The sequence below is a fragment of the Danio rerio genome, chromosome 21 (genome assembly GCF_052040795.2).
Source record: "Danio rerio strain M-AB ecotype USA chromosome 21, GRCz13ab, whole genome shotgun sequence".
NCBI lineage: Eukaryota > Metazoa > Chordata > Actinopteri > Cypriniformes > Danionidae > Danio > Danio rerio.
The window spans coordinates 24,568,255-24,592,301 of NC_141041.1; the positions used below are offsets into that span (position 1 = coordinate 24,568,255).

The 24,047-nt window shown below is 36.9% G+C and overlaps 1 protein-coding gene across 9 annotated transcripts in view; it reads right to left on the reverse strand.

Annotated features, from left to right (window-relative positions):
- The window catches only part of zbtb16a (zinc finger and BTB domain containing 16a), a 147,993-nt gene that overhangs the window by 50,575 nt on the left and 73,371 nt on the right, over window positions 1-24,047 (reverse strand). For 6 of the 9 annotated variants that reach the window (XM_087299200.1, XM_087299201.1, XM_087299198.1 and 3 more), the window contains 1 exon segment: window positions 3,070-3,156. In XM_087299200.1, the coding sequence (XP_087155326.1) occupies window positions 3,070-3,156 (87 nt within the window). 9 annotated transcript variants of the gene reach the window in all.

Genomic DNA, 24,047 nt, shown 5'->3' on the forward strand with positions numbered 1-24,047 from the left:
TTTATTCCAGAATCTCCGAATGTACATTAAAGTAAAAAGTTTGACAATTGACTACTGCACGATCGTTTGAAGCCTTCACATTCTCTACACATCCATCCAAATCACAGTTGATGCTGAGACCTAAAGCCATTTCGGTTTACAACAGTGATTAAGGATGTGAATTTTGAACACTGACTCATGTCATTCTGACAACCATTCGACAAACCTTCGTTCAAGTGTGTCCACTTACTTATAAAAGGTTTAATTCAACACTCTGAACTATTGACTGCACATTTTAAGCATGTCAATCTCAAGCACCTCCTGAAGGTGGTTCAAGGCCACATGGGTGGGATGAATGCTTCAGCGAAACACAAAATGGGCACACAGTCACAACCGCAATGCATTAACGGCGCTTTCTATACCCAGAGTGATCTAAGCAAGCCAGACTGTTAGGCTGTGGAGTGCGAGACACATTTGTGCTAGAACATTCTCCCAAGGGCAGATAGCGAGTGCTGTCTGGAAAGTGAGGAGTCACAGTATGGCAGTGTACCGAGGACCACATGCATCGGGACAGAGGTCATCATATCAGGGTCAGGCACACGAGCACATACCCCACTCGGGTTGCCATCAAGAATGTAAACGGAAACCTGAGAGGAGTTCTTACATTGTTTTGAAGGCACCTAATATACAAAGAGATCAAACCAAGCTTGACCTAATTTCCACAAATTTCTGGTGCTTTTACTCAAGACTGCATTTTTTTTTTAATAAAAAATATAGTAAAAAGACTACCTGAGAAATATGACTATTCATAATACCTAACTAATAACAATTAATGTGTCTAAAATATGATTTATTCCTGTGATGATAAATTTTCCGTCAATAAATCTTTCAGAAATCAGTACAATATGCACATTTGCTGCTTTTTATTGCATTGCATTTCAGTTTATGTTGAAAATTGTAGTGTTGCTTAATGTTTTTGAGAACTTGAGTACCCTTGCCCCAAACTTTAGAACAGTAGTGTATATAAAGCTATGAGAGAAAATATATTTGTTGAGACCACTAGGAAAAAAAAAATCTTAGTTTCTCTAGAGTAACAATTTATATGTATGCTATAATTCTAATTTCTGTGTTTGAGTACATAAGGATGTAAACAGAGGGAGAAACTGGAGGTTTTCCTGGCCGACCACAACATTGTTTTGAGGGCACCTAATAAACAAACAGATCCAACCATGCCTGACCATGGCTGCCCTGTTTCCCAAAGCCAAAAATGGGTCTGCATAGAATGTCAAGCAGGCATGCATGTGCGTAATTGTCGGGGATGCTTGCCAGCTTTACCCCATACCTGCTGGGGTGGTTTGCCTTTCACTTCTTCCAGTAAATGTTCATGTGTCATCATGTGTCCTAGAGAAGTGACTGGACTAAACTCCTCAAACACATGATTGTCACCGAAGCTTTATGCGTTTATAAATAACCGAAGCAGCTGATTGTTTACTATGCTTCACCAGTAAACAGATACAAGCTAACCTTACTTCCTAGAACCCAAACGAGATACAATTTGATTTAGACTGTGTATTGCGTTACTTGCTCTGTAAATATAAATCAATTATTTAAAAGATATTTTAGAAAGCACGCGCACTAAACACTAAGCTACAGATAAAACAGTTCCTAAATGCCGGGTTATAATATATAACTAAAACTATAAAACCAAAATTAGCATTTTTTGTATGTATTATATGTATAAAATATTGTATTTATTAGGGATGTGATGAAATCTCGGGATACGAGATCACACACGTGAGATTTCTCGTTGTGGTGAAACGTTTTCTAGTGAGTTGTGATGTTATGATGGAGCGTGAGGGTGAATTTAGCACTGGAGATTGCTTTGCACACACCTGAAAGGCTGGCCTCGGAGTTGTGCGTCACTGGTTTGGGGTGGGTGAGTGTGACACAGCCAATTTTTTCTTCATCAGAGTTCAAGGGTTGCCGCGTGCAAAAGCAAAGGCTGCTATAACTGCAGCCACACACATTAACCACGGCACATAACATACGATGGAATGGCACTAGACGCTAATCAGTCGCATTATTGAAATGCAGTACAGACATTTAAATGACGTTATTAAACTATTACCATTGTGAAGGACATTTAGCTGCATTTTGTGACAAGACAGACACACTCAGCTGTTTGGCACTTCTCTGCACCCGTCAAGTCAGTAAAGGACCACAGACACACATCTCTGAGTGCGTGCGCACACGCACACGCACACGCACACACACACGCACGCACACACGCGATTTTTGATTTTCCATTCATGTATTTATGTAATTTATTATATATTTATTTAAAAATATGGTCCCACTTTATATTAGGTGGCCTTAACTACTATGTATTTGCATCAAAATATAGATACAATGTACTTACTCTGTTTATAATGCATTAAAAAACGCTTCTTGTAATCTCAAGGTGAGATATGGGTAGGCTTAGGAACAGGTTTGGAGGTATGGGTAAGTTTAAGAGTGAGCTAAGGTCACTCAAGACAGCAGTGTAAATACAAATGTAATTACAGATGCAATTGCATGCAGGAATTTAATCAATGATAAGTACAATGTAATAACCTGTGTTTACACAATAAGTACATTGTAACAAATGATTAAGTTTAGTGTAAATACATAATAGATAAGGCAACCTTATATAAAGTGGGACCAAAAATATTCTTATATTTATCTTGTAGCAAAATATGAACCTGATTAATTGTTATATAGTCTCACACAAAACAATACATAATTAGTCAAGCTCTCATTTGCCAACATGCTAAATATATAATCACAAGCAATATATTCAACATTTCCCATTTGTAAATTGATTAAAAAACAACAGATTGACGATATTCAAACTAGATATATTAATATTCCCTTTTCAAAATACACTATAATCAAAACAGACCAACCTCTGAACACATATAAAATGCAAACAAAATATGAATCACTTTCATTTAGAATCTGGACCAGCACATGAAAAGACAAATCTAAATGCACAACTGAATATAGGACATTTGAGTGTGTTTGATGTGTGCATCAGTGTTTGTTTCACACCTGTGTGGATCTGCCGGTGGGCCTCCAGAGCATCTTCTTTCTGGAACTGAGCTCCACACTGGTCACAGACGATGGCTTTCTCACCAGCTACAAGACACAAACAGAAAAAAAAACAAAGCTAAAATTATTCAATCTACATCCTTCTGTGGGTCTTCAGGTTGTGCATGGTGTCATATCTCTTTTCCCAATCCCAGAAATAGTTAAAACGATTTGGGGCTTGTTAGTTAGAAGTCTGCTGGATTCACTTCAAATGAAACTTGCTGGCAAAAACAGTGTTTACAATGTGTTTCCGAGGATATGTATGCCAAACGCTGATCTTCTGTGCACCGTTCAGTGTAAGCCATGCATCATAACAGGGATTTAGCATTCAAGGCACACTTGAACTAAAAATCACACAAACGCTGTCAAACAAAAGCCTAAAAAGAAAATAAAAGCCAGCCATGCATTTGACATCTGAATGTTCAGATGTTGCAATAGGCCATTAAGAGGAACTGCAAGACCACAGGATGCCAATTCACCATCTGATCCAGAAATTAGAATTAAGAAACCGTAAACATTACTGCATTTACACTGTCTTTTTTTTAATGTATAACAAATCTGTCACTTTACTGTGTTGTGTCTAAATCTTACCACCTTCATAAGTTCAACAGGAAGTCTGAGCTCAGATAAAAAAAAAAAAACATGCTAAAGTCCATTTCACAACCAGTGTTAAGTTACAAAACATACTGTACTCTCAGGCAGTGGGAAACAGTCGTTTCTTTTTTTTTTTTTGCAGATGATGCCACTCAGCAAAAACTTTTACATTTGGCACAAACAAGTTCCTCTAAACAGATCAAGAAATCAAACATCACCATTACCAGTGGTCACATTATACCACTGAATGTTGCAGATAATCAGAAATTAGCACAGATAAACTGCTAACTTTTGGTGTATTCATAGTCAATAGATGAGAGCAACAAAAATGAATCACTTTAACTCCCAAACTCTCCAAAAAGTTTAAACTGTGTCTCTCTATAGCAGAGTCAAGCAATCCTGCTTGGGTGGTTCCACATTTCAGTCAAGACCAAGATGGACAACCTTGCTTAAAATTAGATAAGAACTTAACTGCAAATTTAAATTATGGAAGTAAAACATTTAATTGAAAGACAAATAACAGATAGTGGATGAATAAAATAGTAGATTCATAAAATAGATAAAATTATATGGTTTAAATAATAATAATAAAAAAAACTATAGATTGCCAAGAGATGGACAACATGACTGAATTATAAACAGAATAGTGCAATGATAGATATATAAAACAGATGGTTAGAAAGAATGAGAGAACATTAGACAATGACATTAAAAACAAATAAAAATAGACAGAACGATATAAAACAATAAATAAAATGATAGAACTTTAGATAGACAGAAATAATGACAGACAGACAGACAGAATGATAGAACAATGGACGGACGGACGGACAGATGGACAGACAGACAGACAGACAGACAGACAGACAGACAGACAGACAGACAGACAGACAGACAGACAGACAGACAGACAGACAGACAGACAGACAGACAGACAGACAGACAGACAGACAGACAGACAGACAGACAGACAGACAGACAGACAGATAGATAGATAGATAGATAGATAGATAGATAGATAGATAGATAGATAGATAGATAGATAGATAGATAGATAGATAGATAGATTGATATAAGACAGAGAGACAGATATTGGCCAGTGCTAGTGTTGAGCAGGTATCACATCTGGCCGTGGAGCAGGAAGTTCCTGGAACTTAAGTAGCTTGAGATGGAGGACCAGCGGGACATTGATCACCACCTTAAGTGGCAGAGAGGGAGAAGGCAGACCTTAAAACCCACCCCACAACATAAACGGCAGCTTATTGAAGCAGGTCATTATCTCACAGGGGGTGACACATCCAGCCACCCAGCAGGAGTGAGCTTCCAGAGCCGGCAAAAGTCATGGAATTAAAGTGATAAATTCTAGCCTCTCCCTTTGATCAATAGCAACTTTCCTGTTAAGCACGGCAAAAAGAAGAAAAAAAAAAAACAGTGTGAAAGAAAAACACCTCCCTCAGATTTGGCAGTGCTCATAACCCACTTTTAAACCCCTTCCCACCTAAATAAAAAGGGAAAGGAAGACCAGTGCTAGAAATAACTGCCTCTCCAGCAAAAAAGAAACAACAACATTGAAGAAAAAAAAAACTGGCTATAAAAGAATCGCTCTCTAGAAACTCCCACTTCCTCACTCCTTCTCTTGGAGTTGCCACAGCAATGGTGAACCTGACATAATGGGCCCTTACACAACTGTGGCTCCCAATAAGTAGAGGAGAGGTGCCACGTGCCCGTTCCTTTTTCACTTCCCTCCTATGAACACAAGCGAAACCCTGGGATTTACAGTTTCAGCCGCCTCAGTCGGTCATGTTTGCCTCGGCCGCACAAGCATGAATAAAATGATGCGAGTGCAAGCGGAGCCTTTATGGGAGCTGCAGCAAACATCCAGCGTCAGATTACCCAGCAGTGGAGCCGCACTGCCTTTGTTGATGAGTCCCTGAAGAGAGTGATACTAGAGCACAGCTGTAATGGAAAGACCTGTGAACAAGCACATTGTCTAATGCTATAAAGGTGGATTCTCATCACACGCTCTGATCAGACGCCTCCCTCCCCTTGTCGCTCGGAAGCGGGAACATGAGTAGACAAATACAGCGCAAACAAAAACATACCCTTGCTGTTCGGTGAGCCTACACAAATGCGTTATATAAGACAGCACACTCAGTACCAAAAAAAAAAAAGGCAAAAAAAAAATCCATATAAAAAGGAAAAACAGTGCCGTCAGAACAATGAGTAAAGACAGCATGCTCTCCCGTTTCCTTTAGCGGTAACGAGCTGTGCTGTACAGTTTTATTTACACTATCCTCTTATCAGTCACAGAACAGTACGGAGACTGCCAATTGGAAAGGACAGCCAGGAACTGTGTGTTCCCTCATTCGACTAGATGTGTACCGCAGGCAGAACAATTTCTGTATCAACCAAGACAAAAATGCTGGGTGACTGCCAGATCCCGCTCATAAAAATGCACACGTTCACGCAAGCACGCCAGTTGTGGACGCGCGGATGAGTATATTTGTGCAGCGCTGTCAGTCTGATGCAGGCCTCCAGACTCAGACAATGACTAGGGAGATAGTGGTTCCTCAAATGAAGCATTTCGGAGCCAACTCACCTTAGCTGCCAAATTGCAGAACCGCTTGGTACTGATGGTAGTCAGAAGTTCTGCTGTTAGTGCATGTATGATCCAAATATTACAGCCTTTGTACATTAGTGTTGCAGGTCACTGAAGTATTGGTGTGTACACTGGAGTGTGTAAACATTTTATAATAATACTGTAGTTCAATGGTGCCCGACTACCAGACCTTTTTGTGAGGGCCTCACAAAAAAAAAATAATAATAATAATTATTATCATTTTATTTATTATCTGAGTCTAAACAATCTTTTATTTTGAAAAATATTTCATTTTGAAAAACTACAGTATTCTTTGGTTACATCTTGGTCACTTCAGCGCCAAAATTTAACCCACAAGCATCAAAATGAGAAAGAAACAGACGTCCCACAAGCATCAAAATGAGAAAGAAACAGACGTCTTTGTGTGCGAAGAGAAAAAGATTCAGTGTAGGACGCACCAATTGCCAAGGAATGAATCTGCAACTCTTTTGTCGACAAATCGGGTAACAAATCTACCTTTCTTTCTTTCTTTCTTTCTTTCTTTCTTTCTTTCTTTCTTTCTTTCTTTCCATCCATCAATTATTCCATTCATCCATCTATCATTCCATCCATCCATCCATTTATCATTCCATCCATCCATCCATCCATCCATCATTCCATCAATCTTTCCATCCAACAATCTATTTATCACTCCATCCATCCGTTCATCCATCCATTCATCATTTCATCCATCGATCCATCCATTCATTTATCACTCCATTTATCCATCCATCCACCTTTCCATCCATCCATCCATCCATCCATCCATCCATCCATCCTTCAATCCATCTATCACTCCAACCATCCTCCATCCATTTATCATTCAATCTATTTATCTTTCCATCTATCCATCATTCCATCATTCCATCCATCCATCCATCCATCCATTCATCCATCCATCCACTTTTCATTCCATCCATCCATCCATCCCACTATCCATCCATACATCAATCCATCCATCATTCAATCTATCCTTTACTCCAATCCATCTATTCATTTATCATTCCATCCATCTATCCATCCATCCATCCATCCATCCATCCATCCATCCATCCATCCATCCATCCATCTATCATTCAATCCATCTATCACTCCATCAATCCAACCATCCATTTATTATGCCATCTATTTATCACTCGATCCATCCATCCATTCCTCCATCATTACGTCAATTTATCATTAAATCCATCCAACCATTTATCCTTCTATCTATCACTCCATTCATCCATCCATCCATCCATCCATCCATCCATCCATCCATCCATCAATTTATCACTCCATCCATCTATCCATCCATCCACCCATCCATCCATCTATCACTCCATTCATCCATCCATCACTCCTTCCATCTATTATCTATCAATCCATCTATTATTCCATCCATCCGTCATTACATCAATTCATTTATCACTCCATTCATCACTCTAAACATCCATCCATCCATCGCTCCATCAATTTATCCATCAATCCATCCATCTATCATTCCATCCATCCATTTATTCCATCCATCCATCACTCTATCAATCCATCCATCCATTTATCATTCCATCTATTTATCATTCCATCCATCCATCCATCATTCCATCTATCCATCCATTTATCATTCGGACTATTTATCATGCCATCCATTCATCAATCCATCCATCCATCCATCCATCCGACTATTTATCAATCCATCCATCCATTCATCCATCCATCCATCCATCCATCCATCCATCCATCCATCCATCCATCCATCCATCCATCCATCCATCCATCCATCCATCCATCCATCCATGCCAATGAGAATGACTAAAACAATAAATAAAAACATCTCTCCAAATCATTCCAATGACTCAAGGTAACAGTTGGCTGTAAATTTTCAATCAGACCTAATTGAAAAATGATTCACAGTTCAGTGAGGGAGTCAGTGGTAAACACAAAGGCTTAAAAAATGATTCACAGAGTAAATGAGCCCGATTCAAACCACTAATGCCATTGGGAGTCTGCTTAATGAATCGTTTAAATTGAATCATTAAAAAGAACCATTCATAAGAGTCATTTGTTTGCAAATAAGCCATCGCGGCAAAAGAGAGTGCACTCTTGAAAACGTGATTAACCAAGGCCACCTTACGAGACGATATCTGATGAAGAGAGATTTCCAGCAACAGGCCTAGATTGTAGATTTCAGTTTGTAATCGTACAAGCAGACATGCAGCTAGAGAAATAGAGCAGCACAGATTGAATTTCCAGACACTATACAGTAGATTACGCTCTACTATCAGAAAATGAAAGAAGTCAGCTGGTTAATATTTATATAGCCTTCACAGAGAACAGAAAGAATAGCAAAGGAGATAAACACTGAGGATATCTAGGCTTCTTCTGATAGTTTCACGGTCTGGTGCGCAGACAGAGGACGTCTCGGGACAGACCAAAGCAGACAAATATTGACTTGCTAAACACACTTTCACATCAAAGACGCTTCTAAATTTATCTGCTCGAAATGAGCACAGTGTTGCACATTCATTCACTTGTTTTTTAGCCCGCTTTAAAGCTCTTAATCCATTTTGCCTGCAGACCAATTTATCTGGCCAGCAGGTCACACTCTGTTCTGCATTTATTTTTCCCTCTTTCACTGTAGACTCCATCGTTTCAGCTGTCTAGTTGCAGATATACTCAGGGCATTTCAGTTCACAAAGATGCACATACACAACAACCTATCAGTAGCATACAGACGGATGCTTCTCCAAACCAAACGCAGAACAAAGCAAATATGAGCGACAGGAAAATGTTTGCGTATGACCCTGGTGTGTGGCGGTTTGACCCGTCCACTGCAACAAAAGGTGAAAGGTTCCATGTGTTTTCCTCTTCCTTTCTCGCCTCGTTTTTTTTTTTTTTTTTTTGTCTCCTTAAATTATGACTCTGGGCAGCCTTCCCGAGAGTATGGAGAGAGGACAAAGGGCTTTCAGAAGTGGAGGAAACAGGAGCTGGGCTGGGAAGGAACCTGTAGGTTTAGCCTGGTGTGAAGTGGCAGGAAATGAGTGGAGCCTCTCACTGGCATCTCTAGATTGGTTTGCCTATGTTTAAGCTATCACTAAACTTGAAATGGGAATTTTAGAATTGCTGGCCACTGTATTGATGCCAGCACGAGCACACACACACACACACACACACTCTCATGCCAGGTGATGCTGGTCACCATCCACCTGTACTAGAAAAGTATGTACAATATGGAGTCGATCTTGGTTTTGAAATACTTTGGCAACACTTTAGGATAAGGTCTAATATTCAAGAATTACTCAATTCACCCAAAAATTAGGTCTCCATTTACTCCCCCTTTACTTGTTTTAACCATTATGAGTGTCTTTGTTTTGTTAAACACAAAAGAAGATGTTTTGAGGAATGCTGCAACCATGGACTTCCACAGCATTTGTTTTTCTTATATGTGTATCTTACATGTGTAGATCTATTTGTCTATCTAATGAATTTTATTGTTCCTAACATTCATCGTTCATGTTAACTAATGTGGCAAACTCCTTTTAAAGATATATCTGACGAATAACCAAAACGTAAGACCATGGATGCATCATATTAGATTAATAATTAATGCCCGAGTACTGGATATGCAGAATTATGCTGGCAACTTTGCTTTGCGTTTTAAGCATCTTGTTACAGAAGTGTTAGATTTTAAAAACCGCATTACTTGGCAAATTGTTCATGCAACAAACATTCTGGTCAATGCTGTCAATTCTTAGTCATAAATGCAGGAGAATAAGTGCTCCTCGAGAAGTTTGTACGTACAGAGAGAAAGAAAGGGCAAGAAATGATCTGCCTTTGCTCTGCTTCCTGATCAATACCTGTGAGGTCGGCTGAAAACAGAGCGATACCTTGAGCTCTTTTTTATTTATCACTGGAGAACCTGAGAGTCTGACCATGCCGTGAACCCTTTCCCCAAACGACCACCGAAACTTCAACCAACCACTGGATTCGACAATTGAGCTGTCTTTACAGTGCTGTAAATGCCTTTACTGCTGGCGCAGAGCAGTGGGAGGCCGGTTCTGCTCTTTCCTTATTTGCCTTTCATGAGCAGGGAGGGTGAATCCAGGTCTTGAAATATAATTGGATGGGTAGACATCAATTTAAAAGTGGTTTTGTAGAAAGCTAGTAGCCTGATATAGATTTCAAGTGGTCCAGATGAGATGTAAGTTCAAAGAAAACAAAACTAACAAAAATACAAAACAAACTACATATTTTATATTGTTGGACCAGTTGAACTGATTGGCCAAAGCAAAAGCAGAATAAAATCAAAAACAAACAAACAAAAAACAAAGCAAAACAATAGTTTATACTATGGGCCTAGTTAAGCTAATGGACAAAAAAAAAAAAAAAACACCAAACGAAGACAAAAACAACAAACAACTAAACTGAGATTAAAAAATATAAATACCAAAATAAAAACAAACAAAAACAAAACTGAGAGAAATAAGACCACAAAAACCACAATATAAATATAAAACAAATCGCAACAAAACAAAAACCAAACAGACAAAAAAAAAACTGACACAAAAACAAAAAAATAAATAAATAACAAAATAAAAACAAACAAAAAAACAAACAAAAATTGACCAATATAAACACAAAAAACACAATATAAACAAATCAAACAAACATAAAACAAAAAAATTACAACAAAACAAAATCACAACAAAAAACAACAACAACTAAACAGACACAACAAAAACAAAATTGAGACCAATAAAACACAAAAACCACAATATAAACAAAACAAACAAACAAACAAACAAACATCACACAAATCACAACAAGAATTAAACACAAAACAAAAACAAAACAAAAAAAAATTATCACAAAACAAAACGTACACCTCACGCTCAAAAAAAATTAAAACAGAGCACAATAAAAAGAACCAAAGTCACTTGATAGCCAATAAGTAGCTAAATGGGTTTCAAGTCAGATATGAAAGTGGATATGAAAACCACTTGAAGAGGTGAAAAAAAAATTCCCAGGCCTACACATTTTAAATCACGCTTCTGAGTACTTAAAGCAATCTTGAGCCTCGACAGCGATGTGATAAATGTTAACCACTAACTGACAAATGCTGCTAAAACAGTCAAAAGAACAGTACAGAAGTGCTAGACAGGCTGCACATAGTTAACAGAGCCCATGTATGCTCCACAGGTCAATAACCTGTAAAGATTTAACATTTAGTGCCCATTATTTCCTGCTTTCAAGTCACACATTGTCAAAAGCACTCTCTAGTTTATTAAGGCCCAGACCAGGAGAGTGGGGGACGGGTGACGGGCTACACAGCACGACGTATGGGACAGACACACAGTACAGGTCATTATTAAACCGCTCCACACTTAACACAGGCATGTGATAGAGGGGTGTTAAGTCTTCCAAAAAAAAGTCTGGTTTTCCTAAAATCAAAAACAGCCTGAAAAACAGACACTAATGATGATCAACAGGAATGACTGAATGCAGTGTACAGATCATAAAAAAAGAAAAAAAATTCAACAGAAAACACCAGGAAATGCAAACACACAGAGTTTAACAGCTCTCAGGTGCAGTCATTTACATTTGTTTATCACCTGATCTGAAATAATTCTTCCGCTAATAAAAGTTAATCAGCTTCAGATTCCAAACTGGAAAATAATCCAATTGCTTATTTCGCTTCACGAACAGACGATCACTATTGCTGTGTGCCAAATGACACTCGCTGACCCCGATCTCTCTTTCCATTATGTCACACATCAATTTAAATTATTTTCAGAGAACAGGCAAAAAAAACCACAACCCTCTTTTTACTTAATAAAACTGATCAACGTTCATTAATTCAAATTCAGCATTCATTCCACACTGACTGCAGCTGAAAAACGTAACTTTTACATGAATATTTTTTTAATGAATTTCTTTGGTTTCATTTTGTTTCACACACAATTTATTTTGGTTTAATGATATCCTATGCACAAACATCCATTAATTTATGATTTTTTCTTGATTAGTCACTAATTTGTCAGAGGTCACCACAGCAGAATGAACCGCCAACTATTCCAGCATGTTTTATGCAGCGGACGCCCTTCCGGCTGCAACCCAGTACTGGGAAACACCCATACACTCATTTCACACACTCACTCATACACTAAGGCCAATTTAGTTCATCCAATTCACTTAAGGCTGGTTTATACTTTTGCGTCAAGCGATCGCCTAACCCACACCACATGCCTTGCACGTAATCAGCATGCAGAAGTATAAATGCACTTTAATTTTATGCACTTTTTTATGTTGCTCTGCAATAATACTTCCGAAACACTAGCTGGCGGTACGTTGTGTTCCTGTGCCATGTTTCTTCGCAGGAGTTTTGTTTTTTCTGAACGCTACCTTATTGTACAAGTAGCTAAAACTCGCTCATTCTGAGGCGGGAACCGGCAGACATGCAACAACTTTAACACAAAACATCTCCAACACGGGACTTGACGCTTGTAAAGATTCGCTCTATTGGGCTCGTGGCTCCTAGCACCACCCACACTCGGCACAGCTACCAAGCTGACCAATCATAGAGCTTGTGCTACGCGTTGTTACGACATGTAGTTCAATTTTTTGAGAGACTGCGTAAAGGCTGCGACGGGCCATACCCATGCGCTTGACGCAAAAGTATAAAATCAGCCTTTATACCCCTTTGGACTGTGGGGAAAACCAAAGCACCCGTTGAAAACCCACATGAATGCACAATCATTAAAGGGTTAAAAATCTTTATGTAGACCAATATGCTCACCAGGGGTTTGAGTTTTAAAATTGGCATAGAAACCTTCCTAAAAGTGAACAAACCAGAATAAATTTAATTGTGTTAACTAATGATTACGGCTTATGTGATGATTTAAAGTTGTTCAGTTAAGACAATATTGAAGTAAAAGGTGCAGTTTGTAAGTTTGACACCCAGTGGTTGTACTAGGTGTTGCATTCCTGGATCAAAACAAACGCAAACGTTGGTTTCCAGATTGACGACAGCAACAGGAGCGCCTGACAATTAAGGCTTAATGCTGATTTAAGTCGTGTTCTAAATATAAGCAACGACACGTGATAAAGAATATTTTCATGTTAAAGAGTTTTTGCACTAACCAACATCTGAAATTTATATTTTAGAAATGGTTTCTGTTTTTTGCAGTTGACTAAATGATCATTCCAGGTACACCTTATGTGCTTTATTCAGTGATAAATGTAAATAATGTGAGTTTGAAGGTCATTTTACATGACATTTATAGCCATACTACTGAAAGCAGTACCTCATACTACTGAAAGTTTACCTCAGATCTTGAAAATAAAATAAACTGTTTGAAATTGAACTTTAGATCTAAACACATATCACAGATTAAGCATGTACATTTAATAATGTTAACTATTTAATTATGTATTAATTAGATTATAAACCTTACCATTTGGTGTGAGTGCATATTCTGTGCTTCTGCAAACCATATTATGGTATTTTTATGCTTTAGAAGAGCCAAAAACTTACTTACAGCCCCTTTGAATATTTTTACTTGGAGGTAACTTATAGTTGCGCACTTTCTCCCATCAAGTTTATTTTTTATAGATCACAACTTTTGCGTGAGAAATGGCATAACCCGGTCGTGTGCATATTCCAAGTTTACAAATGAGACTCCTGCTCTTTAAAACGTCTTTAATAATTTTAGCCAATTTAATACACTCTTGATAAAAGACTATTTATATAAACATTTGATCTTATTTCGTATTTATACATTTATATTAATATAAATGCATATATTTAATACATTTTTAATAAGATGCATTTTAAATGAACTTGCAGTAGGTTTATTAAATGTTGTAAAATAATTTCATTTCATGTTATGAAGAGCATTTACAGCAACACTCATGTTAAAAAAAGTTTACATCAACCACTAGTGAAGTGAGCTAAATGACACAAACTGACCCTGCTCTCTCTTCCTATTATGTCACAAGATTTTTAATAATTTTAAGACACCAGGAACCTTCCATGCCTAAAAAACAGCAAAGAAAAGGGGAAGAGAAAGAGGGTGATGACAGAAAAAAAGAGGAAAAAGTTACTTCCATAAACTCTTTTTCTTCACAAACGTCGACTGTGCGACACCCCCTTTAACTTCCTCACTAAAGCCTTTTACGACGTCCTCACACTCTTTCCAGATCCACCGACTTCCTCTTCATCCTCTTTCGCTCTACATCTGCACACAGAAATTCTGTACAATCTGCATTGACACGACGAGATATTGATATATAGCTACAAGCTGCGAAACGTACATTTTTGTACAAGCTCCAATTGGCAGCACTTCTCAAATCAGTTATATAATATGCCATTTTTTTTCATCCTACAATAGCCCGACAGTGTCTCAGAAGGTTTTGCCCTGTCAGTAGTTGCCCATTAAACATTAATTACTCGTGTCGCCACAGACGGTTTTAAAGTGCCAAAGATAGAGGTGTTTTTCTTGAGCGCTGAAATTGTTTGGACGGCCCGGGATTAGTATTCTGATCCACAGACGTGTTTGCAACAGTAATAACACAATATCCACGGCCGCTTTTCATGTTGAACCTCCCAGTGGAATGGATAGCATAAAAGCAACCCTTGTGTGTCCTGGCTACTTCCAGATGGGACTGCTTTTATCTTTTTCCCTTTTTTTTTTTTTTTTTTTTACATGAAAGCGCCGTCGGCAGATCTTTGCTTAGCGTCTGATTCACTCTTCAGCCAAAATATGAAAGTTTCAAAGAGCATTTCATGAGGGAGCTCTTCCATAAATGGGATTCATAGCTTTTTAATCTGCGCTAAGAAATTGATCTAAAAGTTTCCCAAAGCAATCGGCCGAGCTAACGCAACACCGTGAAAAATAAATAAATAAAAAATGAAAAAATATATATAAAACGCCTACTTTTATTGCTATTACGCAGAAAGCAAATCAGATTTCATCTAGCGCATAGTTCACATTGTACTGACCCACAAACATACAAAAGAATAACAGGATTTTCTTGGGTGACTTAAACAGTTGGGCTTATAAGACTTTCTTTTGTTCGTTCTAAGGGGGCGGAGAGGATGTCATTAGACGTTGACGCATTTAAAAATAAAAACCACACTGCTGCCACATTTATTCAAAACCAAATCCTGGAAACATGCTGTACCCGTCTATATACGGAAGATATAAGATGTAAGGGTCTCGAATAAGACGCCCCCCAGGGAGAGAGAGAGAAGGGCAGGCGGAAACGAATGCGTTTGAATGGGATAAGCAGAATTCAGGCATTTATCACACAAGAGCACACACTCTGTCTTCATGGCCTCAGCCGAGATAAAGGCCAGGTGAGGCTTCGGTGGGTGGCGGTGCTGAAGGGTTTCCACACTATGGTGTGTGTGCGTGCCTTTGAATGTGTGTTTCACGCTAGAGGGCCCTTCTTAACATGCGCCGGTGTGAACGGAGCCTGTGCCGTAGAGGTGTGCCTGTTCGCTTCAGTCAAACTCAATTGGACTGGCGCAGAGTGTGCCAACACATTCCACCATTTATTTCAACTCCGGCAGCAGATGACCCTCTTAATCTTAATCTAATAATCACCGTCACAGAGGAGGTGCCGCTAATGTGCTCGCATCTAAGAGATTGTGCTCTTTAACGGCTCTTCGTAAATAACTTTTTATCCGCGCCTACATCTTATTTAGAGACATACAACCTAATGTATTCTTACAGCTCTTAAAGAGACAGTTCGGCAGAAAATCACAGATAGAAGCCAGAGACTATTTTTGGGGTCAACTATATAAATACAATCGTAGAAAAAGACGTTTAGGGAGTCTGCTAAAGCAGTGACTTGAGTGTGGATGTATTTATCTGTGGCATCATTTAATTTAGAAAACTATAACCTAATGTATTGCCTAGAGCTTTGAGAGCGAGCTCACTCAAAAATCATAACTTGATTGACTTGTCTTTACTTTTATTTTATATATTGGTCAAAAAGGGCAACATGATGGCTCAGTGGTTAGCACTGTTGCCTCACAGCAAGAAGGTCGCTGGTTCAAGTCTCGGCTGGATCAGTTGGCATTTCTATGTGGAGTTTGCATGTTCTCCCAGTGTTCAAGATGGGTTTCCCCCAGGTGCTGGTTTCCCCCAGTCCGGTATAGGTCAATTAAATTAACTAAATTGGACATAGTGTATGTGTGTTTATGAGTGTGTTTGCAGCTTGAAGGGCACCCGCTGTGTAAAACTTATGCTGGATAAGTTGGCGGTTCATTCTGCTGTGGCGAACCCTGATAAATAAAGGAATAAGCCCGAAGAAAAATGAATAAATGAGTGAATGAATATGGTTCAAAAAAGGTTCTGAGCCTAAAGTGGTATAATCAAAGGCCGAAGAGACAATTGCTTTATAAGATGAACAAAGTTTTTATTTACATAGAAACACAGATCAGCCAATTTAACACTAGAACTACTGAGGTCATTTTGACTGTTCTTAATATTTGCAATATAATAACTTTGTTGAAATAAAACATATATATCTATAATACCCTGACTTTTCCAAAAATGTGTGTATATTTCTTTCCAACAGTTATTTTATTAAAATTACAAAAACACAAAAGAGCTATGAGTAATTCTACGTAGAACTACCATATCAGTCAAACTGTCCGCATGTATATTTAGTGGCATAAAAAAAAGTCTTCCCCCCCCCCTGATTGTGAAAGTGAAAATGAAAGTGAGGTGCGGACATTCGCAGGTGGTCCTGTAGCCTTACTATACATTTATAGGCTGTATTACCAAAAAGATAATATTTTTAGGGTGATGACCCTAAATTAAATGTAATGACATACATTTAAAGCTTAATTTTAATATATCAGTACATCTTTGAATGTAAAAATGAAGTAACAATATAACATCTTATATGAGAACGGTCAGAATGACCATTTTAGTAATTCATGTAGTCATAGATTTCTGGTAGTCCCAGTGTAAAAAAACAACAACAACAAAAACAATCAAACAAGCAAGCAAGCAAGCAAACAAACAAAACATACCTGTGACACAAAACAAACCACTTCTATTAACCACTTCTATTATTATAAGTTATATGTGAATAAAATAAAAAACAAAATCTGTGCTTCATACACATGAAGTAACTGTAGATTATTTATATTTTTCATATACAAATGTAATCCTTTTAATAGAGATTTGGGGGGAGCAGAATTTTAATAGAGCAACGAAAATCTCTCAGATGGTATTAAAAATATCATTAGAGTTCAGAGGATTTACACTTACGGGTTTATTATGTGTTTAGTCAAAAACAAAACAAATTTTTTTTTGCTTTGGAGTGAACAAACTCTTTAAAACACTCTTCAAGTTATGAATTCTGAAAAAGTGCAGAAAGCCACTCCTGGGTGAACTATCCTTTTAAAACAGCAGAAAAAAGCTATTTAGGAAGTGTATTAAAGCACTGACATGAGTTTTGATGTATTCGCCTGATGAATGAATCCACTGTCCGGCTGCTCTGCACTCGCTATGGAGCATGAAGCTGGTGGGAACTGTCCGAATATGATCTGAATGCAAAGTGGACAGTGATATGATAAATCCACAAAGGATGTCTGTCTGCTCAGCGGCCCATCAGGCCTGGCAGAGCGGGTCCGGCCTCGACGATGAAAAAAAAAAAAAAAACACAAATCCATACTGGCCACAGGCTCCTCTCCAATCTATTTTCTGCTCAGCTGGTTTTAAATGAAGTTATTATGACTCATTAAAATGCCCGCAAGCTTGTGGAAGTCGGCCAATTACAATTTAAATTTAGCCTCCCCTTACAACCCCCCACCCCCCCTTCTCTTTAGCAAACCCCCCGCTCCACACACACACACTGCCAGCAACAACACACTGCATTTTAACCACTGGCTCACAGCTGCAATCAAAGCCTTGATCTTTGAACACAAACAAAGGCCAATAAACAAACAAATCATCATTTTTTCCAGGGACTCTGCCAGTGCTGGAAATCTGGTGCTGGAATTGCAGCTTTTTTCACCAAACTGGTTTAAATCAGTGTGACCTAAAATGCCCACAAAAGGATTGTGGCTGATAAATGTGCGGTTTGACCACTTGCAGGGTGTTTTTTTTTAATGTTGATTAATTATCAGCCACTGGAGTGAATAAGTGACAGCGTGTGTTGATTAGGTCAAGCCGTTCCCTCATATGAATGCCAGAGTTATCAGTGAGGTGAAAGGAATTGTGCCATAAAGTTTTACCGTGATATAAACTGATATAAAACTGAGATACGGCTCAAAGCAGCTTGCTAGACTGAACTGCGTCCAGTGTTTGTTAGTGTCATAAAACAGTAAAAGGGCTTTTCGCTCAGACACCATAAAGAACCTGGTGTCCACACTTTAAACTATTTGAACTGAAATAGCCTAAAAATAACAGCCAATGTTAAATAAAGGAATGATATATACATGAAATAACATTAGATGGTAATCATTTAAGTTTTTTAAATAATAATTGTACTACATTAGGTTAATAAATACTAATTACTATAACTACTTATAAATATTTAGATTACAAATGAAGAGTTCAGATGCAAAAGCCTAATGACACTGAGCGAATGCATTAAGCACGTAGTTCGTGCAACAAAGATTTTTACTTCAAATCATCTAAATCACAGCGCATTCAAAAATAACCGTTTGTTGACAAAAGGCCTTTCCCAGAGATGGGTTGCGGCTGGAAGGCCATACGCTGCGTAAAAACTTGATAAGTTGGCGGTTCATTCCGCTGTGGCGACCCCGGATTAATAAAGGGACTAAGCCAACAAGAAAATGAATAAATGAATGAATGACAAAAGGCCCTAAATGCCATTTGCCTTTGGCAGTAAAAGCCACTATGTCAGAAGCCGTGAATTGAATCATAAGTTTTCAATGTAACGGTATGCTGATACGCGGATTTTTATGAGGAGACTGTTTTATTCTGCTTCCGATTTTAAAAGATAAAATTTGATGAACTGCATGAGCCTGTCTGATTGTCAGTGAATGGCAAACAAAAACGTCCCCTACCCCTTTGCATTACAAGTAAGAGAAAACACAACGTACAGTGAGAAGTGTAGCATGCATTTATAACGTTTTTTGTTCAGTGAAGCTACTTAAGAGTCCGATTTAGTATACATTAAACAGCAACTCCATTTCAAGAAAAAGTTAAGATGCTGTTCTTTTATTCCAGATGGATGCCATGAGGATAAACAATAGATAAAAAAGAGATCAAGACTTTAAATATAGTGAGAATGAATAAATGACAGCTTCTAAAAGTGTCTGAGACATCCCCTTTTTGCCCAGTAAACCTACCTCATGTTTTGTTAGCTAAAAAATAAATATAATGTATAAAACTATACATTTTTATTAATTCAATAAATTATTTTACTTTTTTATTAATGGACTGCACAGATATTGATGTTTCACAATGTTTTTACACTAAATTATTTGAATCTAACAAGCTTAGTTTACAATGTTTACATTGCTCTACTTACATTAAATCTAAATCCCAAATATCAGGAAGACAACAGATTATAAAATTTAACTAATTTCAGTTTTAATGTTATTGATTAATTCACCTACTTGACAGATTTCATTCATTCATTCATTTTCCTTATAGTCCCTGGTTTATCAAACATTACCACAGTTGAATGAACCGCCATTTACTTGACAGATTTATGTATTTTAAATTTCAGGTGGTTTGTGTATGTGTTATATGTTTGGTAAAATAATTTATAATTGCATCTTCAGTGATTTTTTAACTAATTACAATGTCTTGTCCTAATAGAGCAAAAAAGCACAAGTGGGTTTGGCTGGTTTTGACGCAAAAAACAAACAAACTACCTTGAAAAAAATCCCCAAAGAATTGTCTAGCGTGACATTTTTTATTTACAAGCTAATAACCTTTTTATCATCTATAAAATGAAACTTCTAAATATAAATTATAGGAGCCTGATAGGAAATGCTCATTTACAAGAAAAGAAGTCTGATGGATCCAGAGAGTTTTGCATCTGAAGCCTTCAAATATCTATAACTTATGAGTTCTTTAAGGGGCCAAAATTTGAATAAATATATGAAAATTAGTATACTGCTTATCCTTAAATATCCTAGACCCATATAGATAGTATATATTACATTATATTATATTATATAGTTAACTATATTATATCAAACTATATATTATTTTATTATTTATTTTTTACTAAATTGTATTGTATTATATTATAAATTTTATTCTATTATATCATAATAAATTATAACAAATATACTATAAACAATATATATATATATATATATATATATATATATATATATATATATATATATATATATATATATATATATATATATATATATATATATATATATATATATATATATATATATTATAAGTGTCTAAAATGTAATAAAATTTGGAAACTTTTAATAAAAGTGCATAAACACATCATGTACGTGACCTTAAATGCATTACGGTAATTTATTTATTTTTGCTCATCTACCAAGGAATACCCATTCAACCCATACAATGTCACAGTCAACCCAATACCAACCCAATGCACTCTGTGCTCAAGTTGTGCCTCTGTGCATTTTGCTGTATTTTTTAGACCGCTTGTTGTGTGCGCGCACATTGCGTGTTTGTGTGTGTGTATTTTGCTGTACTGCTCTCATTTCCAGCAGAACAAATTAATCTGTGCCCTTCCAGCTACGCTCCCTTTTTGACAGAGGCTGCTCAGAGGAGAGAAATGATGAAGCAAATCCAAAATTCAATCGCCTGTGTTCTGTTTTAGAAGGCACACGGTGTACTGTACAGCCCATAAAACTCCCAAACAGCCTCCAGACGCTGCTGCAATCACCCTCCATCAAAACACTTTGTCTCGCATACAAAAATAAGACCCGGCATTGAGCTGAATACCAAATCAGCCCATTAGAGCACAGGGGCACTTGCTACTTAGCAACCAAAGGGATTTAAAGCTGCAATACCCGACAACAAAGGACTAAGATCAGGATCTTTTACAGGGTATTATGGCTGGTGTGAGCTTATTCCATGTTTTAATCGAAAAATGTTAACAAGATGATGGCTGTAATGAAAAGAGGCAGAGGAATGAAACAAATACCAAACATTCGTCAATGGAACCATCATAAAAGAGGAAAAAATAAATAAATAAAAAGGGACTGTGATGCCTTTTTTTGTGTAAAATCTTCCAAATATGATAATAATAAAATATAAAATAGCAAGACTAATAATATAATAGAAAAATGTGTTACTGTGATATTCAATGCAGGATCAGGATACTCTGCTCAATGTATTGCAATTACAAAAACTTTCCTTTAATTAGAAATTATTAGCAGTACATATTACACATGTACAATACAGTAAATAAAAATATTAAGAGTTCAATCAAAAACTCTGTTTCTCTGAATTTTCCTATTGTTTTTTTTAATTTTTTTTTTATTCTGTAAGCTTCTGGTGACATTTAAATGTAAAGTAAAATAAAATGTTGTAAATCAGATCATTTTATTAAATAAAAAAACAAAAAAAGGTGCCATGTTTAAATTAACATCTTTCATCTTAAGAAGAGTTAAGATATCAATATCTGGTGGAATACCCCTGTTTTTCCAATCATGTTATTCATATTTTTACATTAAAAAAGACAAACATATTCTTTTCATTTAAACTGGATTTAAGTAAGGATTTCACTTGCCTTCAAGTAAAAACGTATTATTTGATAAAAGTCTGTCATGCGCTGAAGTGTATGCGTGCGTCTGAGCTCCAGCAGTCAGTGGGTCCTTTGAGCACAAAACCCCAGAGAGCAGTGCACGTCGCACAGTTTATCAAGGATGTACTGCTGGATCGTGTTAGGTAGTTAAAACAGGGCTTTAAATAATTAATTATGAATTAATTATTAATAAATAATTAATCGTCTATGATGATGTTTCACAATAGACATCGTACGATGCCATATTGTTCAATATCATCCAACCCTAACTAGAGCTGCGCAATATATCGCAATGTGCGCATTTGCAATAGTCTTGTTGAGTCTGAATTACAGTTAAACAGGAGCAACAAAAAAACAGTTGTAGAGTTACTGCTAAGTTTAACTATAAATAAGTTTTATCATTTGCATTGCACATTTGGGAACGAAAAATATGTTTGGAGGTGTAACAGTTTTTTTTTTGTATTTAATTATTTATACAGATTTTAAAAGGACTCGTGCACAAAAATAAATAAATAAATAAATAAATTACTTACTTAGAATTTATCATGTGTCTAGTCCAAATATCTAAGTGAAATAAAGATTTTGTTTGTTACCCCATTGGTAGATAAATGGGTAACACTTTATTTTGATGGTCCATTTTAGTATTAATAGACTGTCTGCTTAATATCTGTTAATACTGCTCCTTCAACAGACATTTAACGCTATAAGAAGACTATAGACAATAAGAAGTGCATGTCAACTTACATAAACCCTAACCCCAACCCTAACCGAACAGTCTACTTATAATCTAATGAGAATTAGTTGACATGTAGATGCAATTTAACAAACGGACCATCAAAAAATGAAGTTTGCCCGATAAATGTACTTGTTTTAAGGAAAAACTATTCATTCTTGATTAAGAGTTTTTAGCTACTTAGATTAGAAATGACAAAACCAAAGCAAGAAAAGCTTTTTTTTTTGCATTGTGATTACTCAATTTCCCCAAAGACTACCCCAAAAAACAAACCATATTGTAAAAATTGTATTTGTATCGCAATATTTAAAATCGCACAAAAAAATTGCAATATCAGGTTCTTTTCTAATATCATGCAGCCCTAATTTACCACATAATAAACTAAATTTTGCTTTCACACTTATTTACCGTATTACCAAAATAATAATAAAAAAGAATTAAGAATAAAAACAGAGAATTCATCTTACTGTCAATTACATTTCTTTTCATTTGGTTGTCTCCTTAGGTGAGCTTTTACTCAGACTAAAAAATAGCATTTAGGGATTGACTCAACTCACTGAGTTTTTATCATTCCCTATTCGGAATTTAAAACATTACCTACAGACATTCCAAAACTTATTAATTTATAACTTAATTATTAATAATAACAACATTTAAACTTATTAAAATACTTATTAACATTAATCACATCTGGCCCATCTGAGGCACAGTAAAACCAGCCTCATGCTCCTTACAGTTCAACCCCTGAGCATCAAGGGAATAAACACTTGTCAGCTTTTTGATGGGATGTAAACTTGACAAACAATTACAGAGCCATTACCCCTGTGCGTAATCATTTCTCCTAGCCCTTATAACAGAGGATTTATGCGGCGCATAATTCAAACGCTGTTTTAAATGGGGATTTAATGTACATCAACAGGTCAGGGAAAGTATTATGGGTTTAAACCACCAGAGAGAACTCAGGGCACACGGCCAAACAGAAGCTCAGGCCATTTATCCACGCGGCCCGTCATCCCTTACTAGTGCACATGTGGGAGGGAGAATAAGAGGGCGAGACGCGGGGCTTTATCAGCTGCTGTGGAGAATTTACATGAGAGGGTATTTTCTCCCCCTTTTATTTATTTAGAGCCCTTTCTTCCATCGCACACCTCCTCCTCCTCCCGTCCCATTTGCAGGCTTCTCTATTTTGGAATATGTGGCTTGGAAAGCAGTCAAGTTTCATTAATTTCTAGTTTGGGTACAGTATGTTCC